At 40.9% G+C, this 14379-nt stretch overlaps 1 protein-coding gene across 1 annotated transcript in view; it reads left to right on the forward strand.

The window, feature by feature from the left end:
- The window catches only part of LTC4S (leukotriene C4 synthase), a 79446-nt gene that overhangs the window by 24976 nt on the left and 40091 nt on the right, over nucleotides 1–14379 (forward strand). The window contains exons 2-4 of the mRNA XM_089654510.1: nucleotides 1153–1282; nucleotides 11520–11619; nucleotides 12475–12545. Coding sequence (XP_089510636.1) covers nucleotides 1225–1282; nucleotides 11520–11619; nucleotides 12475–12545 — 229 coding nt within the window. The 5' untranslated portion in view covers nucleotides 1153–1224. The remainder of the gene's footprint in view (nucleotides 1–1152; nucleotides 1283–11519; nucleotides 11620–12474; nucleotides 12546–14379) is intronic.

Raw genomic sequence — 14379 nt, forward strand, 5'->3', positions numbered from 1 at the left:
ATAAATATTTCTGTCCCAAATAGAGGAGCTTCTCCAACCCAGTCTGCATGAGGGCCACCATATTACATCTTTTTATCCACTCCAGAAGGGAAGATTTATTGTCTTTATGCAGAGAATTAATCCAAGCCTCGCTCTCAGCGTTCATCACGTTATTATCCAACATCACAGACTGATATCTCTCCATGTGATTGGAGGCTGAACCAAGCTCTTTTCCATGCTCTGACAGGATGAAGCAGACAAAATCCCATGGACCATAATCAGTGGTTAGAAGGCTAGCCCCTAGTCCCCTCCAAAAGCCCCTGTCCCAGTTGGATCTGTCACAGAGGCCTTTAAAGAAAAGAATACAGTCCTTACAGCCAAACATGATGGAGGTTCACTGATGTTTTGGGGTTGCTTTGCTGCTTCAGGCACTGGGTGTCTTCACTGTGTACATGGCATTTTGATATCTGAAGACTACCAAAGAATTCTGGGGTGCAATGTAAGGCCCAATGTCAGAAAGTTGGGTCTCTGTCAGAGCTCATGGGTCTTACAGAAGGACAATGACCCAAAGTACACATCAAAAAGCACTCAGAAATGGTTTCAGACAAAGTGTTGGAGAGTACTGAACTGGCCAGCAATGAGTCCAGATCTCAATACCAAAGAGTACCTGTGGAGAGATCTCAAAACAGCAGTTGGCAAAAGAAACTCTTCCAATCTGAGAGACCTATAGCAGTTGGTGAAAGAAGAGTGGTCCAAAATTCCAGTAGAGAGGTGTAATAAACTCATTGATGGCTACAGGAAGCGATTGATTTCAGTTATTTTTTCCAAGGGATGTGCTACCAAATTTTTAAATTGAGTGTGCCAATAATTTTGTCCAGTTCATTTTTGGGCTTTTTGTTTCTCCACTTTTTTGTGTCATACCAAAACAAACAAAAGAAAAAAACACAAGAATGCCTAAACATTTGTAATTGCAACAATTTTCTAAGTGAAGTGGTGCATTATCTGACAGAAATGCACGTTATCAATATTTTTGGCCATGACTGTATGTTGGTTTGCACAGGACACTGCCATCATACATTAAGATTTCTTTCTTTGAAACAGGATTTATAAAAATTAAATAAATAGTCATGAGCAAGTCATATACATAAATTTTTTCCTGTTTGACATTGGCAGCTGTCTGTCACCGATATCTGACATTGTCTTCATCAACGAAGAGGATCAAGAATACAGATCTGTTTGGCCATCATGTTACCTAATATTGTTCTAATAGGAGCTGTCACTTTACTTGGAGTTCTGGAGCAAGGTATGGAAAATAAGTGTTCTTAGTTAAAGCAAAAAAAAAAGCTTATGAACTCTTTCTAGAAACGCATGGATTATGCGCATATAGGAATAATCATCCCAGGTATCCGATCCATCAAAGACCGAGTGGTGGGCGTCCTATTCACTGTGGGTCATCAGAAACAACACGACAGGTCCAGAGGTCCCCTTAAGGCTAGTCACACTGGTAGTGTTGATCCCTCTTCTGGCTGGTGAGGGCACCCTTTCTGTGGGAGTAGCAGCTCCAAGAAGGAGCCCCAAAAAACAGGTGCCAGAGATAGTGTAGTATGTTCTTAAGGTGATTTTATTAGTCAGACATAGCAATAGGGCAGTATGCACATCACAGCAAATGTGTATAGGTAGAAGACAGCATTACTGACCCCAGTAAAGATGGCCACCGGGCCTCCTCGTGGCTCCGGCGGTAGGAAATGACGTCACGCACTGCACAGCTCCTCCTTAGGCCTTTCGTGCTATAGGCACATCATCAGAGGGGAGGCTGTACTATGTAATGCTGTCTTCTACCTATACACATTTGCTGTGATGTGCATACTGCCCTATTGCTATGTCTGACTAATAAAATCACCTTAAGAACATACTACACTATCTCTGGCACCTGTTTTTTGGGGCTCCTTCTTGGAGCTGCTACTCCCACAGAAAGGGTGCCCTCACCAGCCAGAAGAGGGATCAACACTACCAGTGTGACTAGCCTTAAGGGGACCTCTGGACCTGTCGTGTTGTTTCTGATGACCCACAGTGAATAGGACGCCCACCACTCGGTCTTCGATGGATCGGATACCTGGGATGATTATTCCTATATGCGCATAATCCATGCGTTTCTGGTGAGTGCGCATTGCTGTTATTTCAAGGCAGTACATACCTCGGAAGTATATTCACCTTATCAGACAATACCGCGGATATTGCATAGACTTTATATATGTATATTTATATATATATTTTTTGTCTTCATCCAGTTATTAATTCTTGAGCGCTGCACTGTTCTTTGTTATATTGATATACGTATATTTTAAAGGTATTGTGGTTACCTGAAGTGTTCTAGCTGCTGTATACATTTGAGAGCGCTCACTACATATTGCTTTTTATCTGTATGAACTCTTTCTGCTTGCTTGCTGCCCTCCTACTGCAGTGCTCTCTGCTGGCATAGCTGAGCTACAGGCATAGCCTTCATCAAACTGTACTTTATTACCGAGGAAGGGACGTTATTGGAGTAGGTCTGATATTAGTGTCTACACTGCTGCAGGCCTCTAGTTAAACAACGGAATGTAGATTGCCCTCAGCGCATGGAACCATTCTGGAGAATGTTTATATATTGCTAGTTAAAGTATCAGTAGCCAGCCATCACACTGTGGCAAATGTGCACATGCATAGACAGGGCAGCCATCAGAAATTATGAGGCCCCTTACACAGCTTTAGGCCTGGGCCCCCCTGGGCCTGATCACCAAAATTCCCCATCCCACCAAGTCCCCGTCCCCCCTTTTATTTTAACACTCTAACAACCTAATATATGAAAATAAAAAGTGTATTCCAAGTCATCAGTGCACCTACCTACCTCTAAATAACACCACCCCGACACCTACCAACCTCTATATAAGACCCCCTGACACTTACCAACCTCTATATAAGACCCCCTAACACATACCTATGTTTATATAAGACTCCCTGACACTTACCAACCTCTGTATAAGACCCCCTGACACCTACCTACCTCTATATAAGACCCCCTGACACACCCACTTACCTCTATATAAGACCCCCTGACACCTACTTACTTATTTATAAGACCTCCAGACACCTACCTACCTCTATATGAGACCGCCTGATACCAGAGAATTTTGCTGTCAGTTGGAGGATCCTGTGAGGGAGGACGTTGTGAAGAGGACACAATACCTTATAAAAGCTATGTCCTTTCACTGGAGCCTCCATCCCCCATATCATCACAGAGGAACCTCCATTTCCTCACAGACAGTCTCTGTCCCTTATATCTCCTCATGGACAGCCTCCCTCACCTCAGGCACAGCCTTCATCCCTTATTTTACCATCAGAGGGAGCCTCCATCTCCTCACACTCAGGGTCCTTTCCCATTCTGTTTGTTTCATCAGTTCAGTTACATTTTTTCAAAGAAAAAATGGATAAGTTTACATCAGTTTTTCACATCCACCTAATTTGAGTCCCAGAGCCATTTTTTCAATTTTTTTTTACCTTTTTTCGGTTTACATGATTAAAAAATTATTTTAGGCCTGAAGACTACTAAAAACCCCCAAACATTATAAGTTTTCTGAAATAATTTTATTAAATGCAAGATTTCAGAAAAAAATACACTAAAGTTAATTTTAGGGCACACAAACAATAATTTACACAAATTTTGGTAAAATATAAAAGATAAAGTTGCACATAATAAATAGATACCCAACATAGTTAGACAGGCTGGAAAAAGACAAAAGTTCATCCAGTTCAACCATAAAAAAAAGTTATAATCCTACACCCACAGTTGATCCAGAGGAAGGCGAAAATACACAGCAAAGCATGATGCAATTTGCTCCTGCAGGGGAACAAATTCCTACCTGATCCCCCGAGAGGCAATCAGATATTCCCTGTATCAACTTTACCTATAAATGTCAGTAACCAGTTATATTCTGTGTATCTAAGAAAGAATCCAGGACTCTTTTAAAGCAATCCACTGAGCTGGCCAGAACCAACTCTTGTGGGAGTCTATTCCACATTCTCTAAGCTCTCACTGTGAAAAAACCTTTCCATATTTGGAGATTAAATGTATTTTCCTCCAGATGTAACGAGTGCCCCCTTGTCCTCTGTGATGACCTCAGGGTGAATAACTCCACCCCAAGTTCACTATATATATTTATACATGTTGATCATATCTCCCCTTAATCTCCTCTTCTCAAGAAAGAATAAATTCAGTTCCTCTAATCTTTCCTCATAGCTGAGCTCCTCCATGCCTCATCTCAGTTTGGTTTCCCTTCTCTGTACTTTCTCCAGTTCCCCAATGTTCTTTTTTGTGAACTGGTGCCCAAAACTGAACTGCATATTCCAGATGAGGTATTACTAATGATTTGTACAGGGGTAATATGATATATCTCTCTGGAGTCTATACCTCTTTTAATACAAGAGAGGATTTTGCTCCCTTTAGAAACCGCAGCTTGGCATTGCATGCCAATATTAAGCTTGTGATCTACCAGAACTCCCAGATCCTTCTCCACCATTGATTCCCCCAGTTTTACTCCCCCTAGTATGTATGATGCATGCATATTCGTAGCCCCCAAGTGCATCACCTTACATTTATCAACATTAAACCTCATTTGCCACATAGTTGCCCAATTAAACAGTGCATTGAGGTTGGCTTGTAAATTGAAGACATCCTATAAAGACGTTATTCCACTGCACAGCTTGGTGTCATCTGCAAAGACTGAAATGGGATTTTTAATCCCAGACCCTATATTGTTTATAAATACATTAAAAAGTAAGGGTCCCAACACTGAACCTTGGGGTACGCCACTGACAACCCTAGACCATTCAGAGTTTGAATCATGAACCACTACATTCTAAATACAATTTTTTTAGCCAGTTTTCTACCCATTTACATACGGATTTTTCCAAGCCCGTAGACTTTACCTTACACATTAACCGTGTGTGGGGAACTGTGTCAAAGGCTTTTGCAAAATCTAAGTATACTACTTCCACCGTCACTCCTCTGTCCAAGTTTTTAATCACCTCCTCATAAAAAGAAATCAGATTTGTTTGACAACTTCTGTCTTTCATGAGTCCATGCTGTCTGTTGCTTAAAATATTTTTTTCCAGGAAGAACTCATCTAACTCATGTCAAGCATTAAAATTATGTGCACTCGTGAAACAGCAAAAAAAGTCAATACCCTATGTTTAAATTTTATATTTTCCATAGGTGATACTTTAAAAGCCCCTAAAGGTCATCAGTTTAGCATTACCCATGAGCTCTGCTGCTAAAATGATTGATCTCACACTGACGTGCACGATGATATGTAACATGTATTGCACAATTGCCTTTTTTTTATGTAGGCGTCCCAATAATTGCATATTTTAATGTATCTCTGCAGATGTGGGGTAGGGAGGCTCAATTTTTTTTTTTTTACTTTTAATGTGTGTTTTTATTTATTTTTTTAACTTACAATTTTATTGCTATCACAAAGAGGACCAATAATCTCCTTTGTGATATTATATAAGTGACAGGTCCTCTTTGTAGGTGGGAGGGGGTGGGGAGGGGCAGTGTGTGCAAAGAGGGGGCAGAAGAGGAACAGTGTATATAGTGAGGGAGCGGTGTATACAGACAGGCTCCCTCACATGCTGGCGCTGATTGCCATTTTTTTTCTTTACTTTATAGCTCCGAGAAGGAGCTGTCATTCTTCCTACTGCTAAAGTAAACAAAGGGGCAGGGTCACCCAGTGACATTACTCGGTGACCCCGCCCCTTTGTTTACTTCAGTGGCAGGGCCGAATGACAGCTCCTTCTTAGAGTTATAAAGTAAAGAAAAAAAAAGCAATGACGTTTAGCGCCACCAAGTGAGGGAGTCTGCCCGTATACACTGCTCCCTCACTGTATACAATGCTCCTCTCCCCACTTGCCTTTCACTGCACGCCCCATCTGCAGTACACACAGCCCCGCCAAATGGTCAGGCTGCCCCTGTTTGAGGCCCAGGTCTCTGGGATCGGCTGGGCCTCTCTGGACGCCAGGGCCCCCTACATGTTTATTAGTTGCCCCCCCTGATGGGGGCCCCGTGTATAAGAACATGACCATGTACATAACAGAAAATTTCATATGTGTATAGTTCAATGGGCTGCTTAAGCTTGGATCAGTGTTTTTGAAGGGCTTGTTCACACCATGGTGCAGAGACTGTGAGCATTCTGCAAGGGCCCTGTTCACACCACCACACTAGTATCACATGCAGATTTTTTCTCCATAGGAATTTGCACCATGAATAAAACTCATTGATATGTGCATGAAAAATGATGTAAACTGATGTGAAACTGATGTCTCTGCAAGTGAAATCTGCATGTCAGTTTCCATCAGTTTTTCTGCATGTATGGTGTGAACAAGGCCTTAAACCAGATCTCAGCACAGTGAGAATTCAGTGATGGAAAGTTGTGTTTCATTTTAAAAATTCAACTGACTAAAATAATATCCTAAAGTGGAACTTTACTCAGAAAATTAAGTCCTGCTAGATCACTTCAGACTGGCCCCATCTGCAGGTATAGATATGTAAAACATTAAAAATAAGTGCCTATACTGTTTAAAATCCAGTAATACACTTACTTCAGGCTGGTCCCTTTTATTTCAGGTACCATATTTTCTGGCGTATAAGACGACTGGGCGTATAAGACGACCCCCTATTTTTTCTGCTAAAATGTAGTGTTTGGGCTATACTCACCGTATAAGACTACCCCTCTAGCAATGCACACCAGTGGGAGAAATAGTGCCCCATCATTGGTATCAGTGGGAGGAATAGTGCCCCATCATTGGTATTAGTGGGAGGAATAGTGCCCCATCATTGGTGTCAGAGCGACGAATCGTGCCCCATCATTGGTGTCAGTGGGAGGAATAGCACCCCATCATTGGTGTCAGTGGGAGGAATAGCACCCCATCATTGCTGTCAGTGGGAGGAATAGCACCCCATCATTGGTGTCATTGAGAGGAATCGTGCCCCATCATTGGTATCAGTGGCAGGAATAGTGCCCCATCATTAGTATCAGTGGGAGGAATAGTGCCCCATCATTGGTGTCAGTGGGAGGAATAGTGCCCCATCATTAGTATCAGTGGGAGGAATAGTGCCCCATCTTTGGTGTCAGTGGGGGGAATCGTGCCCCATCATTGGTATCAGTGGCAGGAATAGTGCCCCATCATTAGTATCAGTGGGGGGAATAGTGCCCCATCATTGGTGTCAGTGGGAGGAATAGTGCCCCATCATTAACATGTGGAACCAATGTAGCGCTACTCACTTTAAAACATGTGAACCCAAAATACCTAGTGAATAAATAAGAAATCAATATCCACTAATGTGAAATCATGCGCATAAAACATATATGTGATAAAACCTAAATCACTAAAGTGAACATAATCATATCCATTAAAGAATATTATGTGCTTATTACAAATGAATATATGTATATATAAATATATATACATACATATATACACACACACACACAACAACAATGTGTATTAACACATATATATAAACCCCATAAAGTGAAAAAAATCCAAACGTGCATATATGTGAACTCAATACATGCACCTAAACACAAAAAAATATATATATTTCCGTGTATATAAAGTCCAAAATTAAAAATGATCACACTCAGGTGAACACAAAACACTCGTGCTGATATTTGTGTATAGAAGTGAGTTGATAGTTGAAATCATCCGAACATCGGCTGAATCAGCCTCTCACCTTAAGGATTCGACCCTTGCGAGTCAAAGCGTTTGTTAGGATCCCTCTCACAGATCCTCCAGGTAAGTATCACTCCAAACAACTGCTCACATTGTATATAAATCTCCCCCCAGGGATCCGCACTTCAACACTGGCTCCTTTCTCCAAGTAGGATTAAATGCTGCGCCAATCACTCATATGGAACATAAAACACAAGCTTCCATTGTGTAATATGTTTATTACCAAGTGTCACAAACAACAGAAAGCGCACTTACCTTAAAAATAGTAGTAACAATTCAGGGCTCCAATCCCACGCTTTTGGATCTAATCTGCATGGGTGTACAAGGGTATACACAGGTGTACCAAAATGGCCGTCACGCCGGAAATGCGTCACTACGTTGGGCCCAACGTAGTGACGCATTTCCGGCGTGGCGGCCATTTTGGTACACCTGTGTATACCCTTGTACACCCATGCAGATTAGATCCAAAAGCGTGGGATTGGAGCCCTGAATTGTTACTACTATTTTTAAGGTAAGTGCGCTTTCTGTTGTTTGTGACACTTGGTAATAAACATATTACACAATGGAAGCTTGTGTTTTATGTTCCATATGAGTGATTGGCGCAGCATTTAATCCTACTTGGAGAAAGGAGCCAGTGTTGAAGTGCGGATCCCTGGGGGGAGATTTATATACAATGTGAGCAGTTGTTTGGAGTGATACTTACCTGGAGGATCTGTGAGAGGGATCCTAACAAACGCTTTGACTCGCAAGGGTCGAATCCTTAAGGTGAGAGGCTGATTCAGCCGATGTTCGGATGATTTCAACTATCAACTCACTTCTATACACAAATATCAGCACGAGTGTTTTGTGTTCACCTGAGTGTGATCATTTTTAATTTTGGACTTTATATACACGGAAATATATATATTTTTTTGTGTTTAGGTGCATGTATTGAGTTCACATATATGCACGTTTGGATTTTTTTCACTTTATGGGGTTTATATACTGTATATGTGTTAATACACATTGTTGTTGTGTGTGTGTGTGTATATATGTATGTATATATATTTATATATACATATATTCATTTGTAATAAGCACGTAATATTCTTTAATGGATATGATTATGTTCACTTTAGTGATTTAGGTTTTATCACATATATGTTTTATGCGCATGATTTCACATTAGTGGATATTGATTTCTTATTTATTCACTAGGTATTTTGGGCTCACATGTTTTAAAGTGAGTAGCGCTACATTGGTTCCACATGTTTATGCTGAAGATCATTGGTATATGATTTAATGTGAGCAGCTTCTCGTGATTACTTAACTAATTAATTTTTGAAGGTATTTTGAGCGCAGGAGGTTCACACCATTACAGTGCCCCATCATTGGTGTCAGTGGGAGGAATAGTGTCCCATCATTGGTGTCAGTGGGGGGTGGAATAGTGCCCTATCATTGGTGTCAGTAGGGGGGGAGGAATAGTGCTCCATCGTTGGTGTCAGTGGGGGGGAGGAATAGTGCCCCATCGTTGGTATCAGTGGGAGGAATAGTGCCCCATCGTTGGTATCAGTGGGAGGAATAGTGCCCCATCGTTGGTGTCAGTGGGAGGAATAGTGCTCCATCATTGGTATCAGTGACACCAATGATGGGGCACTATTCCTCCCACTGACACCAATTACACTTGCTGACCTCTGTTCTAGTATGGTGCTGCTGCAGCCAGCATGTGTGGTTGCAGCAGCACCTCTACACGGCACACTTACCGGCTGCTCCTTCACTCGATTTTCGTGGGGCCACTCGGCTCCGCCCCCTCGTCGGTGATTGGCCGCCTGTGTGCCTTTCCTGAGCTACAGTTCTGGCGGCCAATCATTGGTGAGGAGGCGGAGCCGAGCAGCTGTGCGAACATCCAGTGGCCGAACTGAAGGAGCAGCCGCACTTCCTGGACCGGATCGTCGTGGGACCGGAGCCAGGTAAGAAACAGCAGCCCCTGCCCACCCCTGTACTTAGTGTCCCTTCCATTGGAAGGGGGGGGGGCGGCGGCGGCACTGCGCCGCCCCCCTAAAAAGTGTCAGTATGCCATATACCGGCATATAAGACGACCCCCGACTTTTGAGAAGATTTTCAAGGGGTAAAAAGTCGTCTTATACGTCGGAAAATACGGTACTTATTATATAGTGCTGTCAATTTACGCAGCGCTTTACATATATATTGTACATTCACATCAGTCCCTAACCCTCAAGAGGTGTACAATCTAAGGTCCCTAACTCACATTCATACATACACATACTAGGGACAATTTACCTACCAGCATGTCTTTGTCTCCGGAGTACCTGAAGGAAACCCACGCAAGCACAGGGAGAACATGCAAACTCCAGGCAGGTGGTGCTGTGGTTGGGATTCAAACCAACGACCCTAGTACTCACAGGGGGAAGTGCTAACCATTCAGCCACTGTGCTGCCTTTTACAGGTATAGCTACGTAAAACATTGAAAATACGTGCCTATACTGTTTAAAATCCAGTAATACACTTGCTCTGCACATGCTTAGTTGCTCTCTATTTTTTGGCACTTCTCCAAAAATATAGAGATCGATCTGCTGACAGCCTAAAGATTTACTGCCTGGACTTCAGCAAAATGACAGCCTTCAGTAAGAAGAAACAGGAGCAATGCTGGAGGCAATTTACAGCATACACTAATTGCAGTAGCATAATTCTTAATGTGGAATGTATGTTCATTGCTAAAAATCATTAATTTTTTATCACGTTCTTATGGGTAAAGTTCCGCTTAAAAAAAAGAAACACCCAAAAGCAGAACTCCAGGCAAAAATGTTATTGCACCATGCAGTGGGGCTGTGCCGAAGGGGCCAGCCTTCTGCCGGGGGATTGGTGGGTCAGGTACAATGGGGAAAATAATTATTTGATCCCCTGCAGATTTTGTAAGTTTGCCCACTTGTGTGTAGCACATGAACACATAACCAGTCTGCGGGAGCCAGAACTATTGTTAGTTGGTAGGGGATCAAATACTTATTTTACTCACTGAACTGCAACTCAATTTAGAACATTTGTATCATGTGTTTTTTCTGGATTTTTGGTTGATATTCTGCCTCTAGCATTTAAAATACACCTGTGATAAAAATTATAGACATTCATTTCTTTGTAAGAGGGCAAATGTACAAATCTGCAGAGAATCAAATAATTATTTTCCCCACTGTAAGTACAGTATATCTTTCCTCTCCCCTAGAACAAAACAAGCAGTTAACCTGCACTTCACGGGCAAAAAATGGTTTTGCCTGGAGTTCTTTCAAATAAAAGCATCTGTTGCATTATGTTCAAAACTGCTTTCTAAAAAAAATTCCTGAGAATACTCCAATATTTCTAAACAATTAAAGAATCAAGTCAACCATAAAGCTTTTCAGTTAGGATAACTTCTAACACCAACCTATTTTATCTCTAAGAGGTACAAGAAAGAACTGATTATCATCAACCCGTTTCCAGGCCTGCCCATCTGTTACTTTAAGGGTTTCACCCATCTTATTGTATTATTCATATACAGTAATATACAGAATGGAAAATGCAAGAAGTGGAGTGAGACTTTGGAGGGGGAGATTGGGAGTACAGGTCCAGGAACTGTGAATATGCCTCTTGTGCAAGATTTATAAAATTAGTTTCGTGTCCTCACCCATGTATAAAATGCAATATCTGTTTTGGATAGAAGAATACCTTAAAGAGCAATTCTACCAAAAACATATTCAAGCTTCTCAAACAGATAAAACAAAAAATTGTTTCTTTCTTTGTAGCATACTTTTCTCTGCAGGTGATTGGAGCCAGGCGGAAGTACAGCGTCTCCCCTCCAAGCACTTCTGGGCCTCCGGAGTTTGAAAGAGTTTTCCGAGCTCAGTAACTAAAACATCTATCTGTCTATCTATCTATCTATCTATCTATCTATCTATCTATCTATCTATCTATCTCTCCATTTTTGTAATATCTATCTATATATCCATCCTTGTATTATCTATGTATCCATTTTGTATTATCTATGTGTTTATAGATCCATGCTTGTATTATCTGTCTATCTATAGACCTGTTCCTGTATTTTGTGTCAATCTATAGATCCATTCTTGTGTTATCTATCTGTCTATGTATCTGTCTATCAATATTGTATTATTTATCTTTAGTTCTCTCCTTGTATTATCTGTTTACCTAAAGATCTATCCTATCTATCTATCTATCTATCTATCTATCTATCTATCTATCTATCTATCTATCTTTGTAGTATCTATGTATCTATAGATCCATATATCTATGTATAGATTAATTCTTGTATTCTGTTGTATCTATCTATATGTCTAGAGATCCATCCTTGTATTATATATGTATCCATTTTGTATTATCTATGTATCTATAGATCCATTCTTGTATTATGTGTCTATATATGGCTCTGTTTGTGTAATTTATCTATCTATCTATCTATCTATCTATCTATCGATCCATTCATTTTTGTATTATTTATGTATCTATAGATCCATCCTTGTATTATCTGTCTATCTATAAATCTATCCCTGTATTTTGTATCAATCTATAGATCTATTCTTGTGTTATCTGTCTATGTATATGTCTATCAATTTTGTATTATTTATCTATGTATCTATAGATCTAGCCATCAATCTATCCATCCATCTATCTGTCTTTCTATCTATTACATATATTAGGTTCATTTCTTTCTTCTGACTGTAAACAATGTTTTCATTCCAGAGTTAACAGCACTGAATATTTTCCTTTATTCCTTGCTGTATTATGGCTGTCAGGGCTATTCTTTCATCAAGGTGAGTGAAATTTGTTTTTACATATTGGCATGGAAACTTAATATAGGCACAGGGGTCAAATAAAAAATGGAAACACTACATGATTACACTACACTACATGATTTGCAGGTGTGAAAGTGACGATATGGTTTCCGTTTGAAAGTGGAAGTGATGTAACATTCTTTTGCTTCCGCTGCATGATGAGACACCTAGCTAACAGGTGGGAAGCCTCACTATCGTCATTCCCTGCATGCGCTGCTAGTAATACGGAGTTATGTCAGAGCTTACTAAGCTTCAAAGAGGGTAAATTGTTGGTGCCCTCTTAGCTAGTGCACTTGTGTCTGAAGTTGCCAATTTATTTGCCGTGTCGGCAGCATATACAGTTTCCAGGGAACCACGTCTCATAAGCCTCAGAGCGGTCAGCTGACCAAAAGAGACAAAAGGACACTGCGCAGGATTATGACCCAGAATAAGAAAACAACTGCTGCAAAAGTGACTGCAGAGCTCAAGCTCAGTCCCATGAAGACGGAAGCCAAATCCAGCCATAGGCTGCAGTTAAGAGATCACTGTTTTATCTTCTTTTAACTCCTTTTGCAGTCTTTTCTTTAAAACAAAAAGTGATTTTAAAAATTGTTGACAGCTAGCTGGGAGGATGTTATCAATAAGATATGTACCTGACTATGGGCACCCTGATATTTTGAAAAACATTTTTAGGTATCAAACAGAACTAATTAACCTCCCTGGCGGTTTTCCCGAGTGTAGCTCGGGGTAAAATTTCTATACCACAAGCGGTAACCCCGAGCTACACTCGGGCTTACCATGCGGCGCTGCTCTGGGGGTCCCTGCAGCACTTACCTTGTCCTTCGTTCCCATGATGTGTCCCCTGCAGCGTCCCCGGCCATCTCCTCCGGCCGATGCCGGCATCCGGCTTCTGTGTTCCGGTCCCCGTGACGTTGGGACGTACGGGCGCCGCCGGCGGCGGGAAATTTAAAAAATTTAAAAAATGTCATTTTTTTTTTTTTCAATTTTAAATAGTAAAACATTGCTGTTTCATCCCATTTCACATACATATTGTCCCTAGTGCTTTGTCATGTGCCCTGCCTGCATTTTGTCTGTTCTTTCTGCCTGGAAACTTAGAAAAGTCCATGGCGTCCAAAAAGCGTCCCTTTACGTCAAAAGCGGTTTTAGACCGGCTAGAGAACAGCGATAGTAAATCAGAACCACATACAGAATTGAGTGATAATGATTTGTGGGGAAATTTTCCTAAAAATTACAGCCTACAATAAAAAACTACTTCCATGTGAAAAAATGGTACCGCTTTCAGCACAAAAAAACGGAAGGAATCATACCGCTAGGGAGGTTAAGGGGTTAAGACTTCTTATTAACTCAGAATTTTTTTAGGAAGTTGCTTCAGGATATCTCATTCCAGAATAAGTTCAGGAGGGACAATAGAAACTGTTATCCTTGGTAGTAAGTATGCAATTTCACTGCCAAAGTGTCAGCTGTGGTTTTGATATATTTGATTATATCCTTCCTGCCACAAATTGTTAAAATATATTAATTCAGTTCAGTGGCCATGTAAATATGTTAGACTGCAAGACACAGCCGCTACACTCAGTGTGTTCAAAGAACTCATTAGTGATTTAAAGCGGTATTAAAGTGTTACCAAACCCACTACAGTAAAATAAGTCTGAAAAGCAAAATCTTGCCAGCTGTTATACCAAATATATCATATAAAATACCAGAATGACTATGATTCCTATCTAAATATAGATAGCCATACATACACCCATACAAATGTGTCAATATATTTAAAATAACAATGCTGTACCGCACTCCACTATATGCAAAGCAA

The sequence above is a fragment of the Staurois parvus genome, unplaced genomic scaffold, assembly GCF_062004578.1.
Source record: "Staurois parvus isolate SC_StPar_1 unplaced genomic scaffold, SC_StPar_1.0 ptg000770l, whole genome shotgun sequence".
Lineage (NCBI taxonomy): Eukaryota > Metazoa > Chordata > Amphibia > Anura > Ranidae > Staurois > Staurois parvus.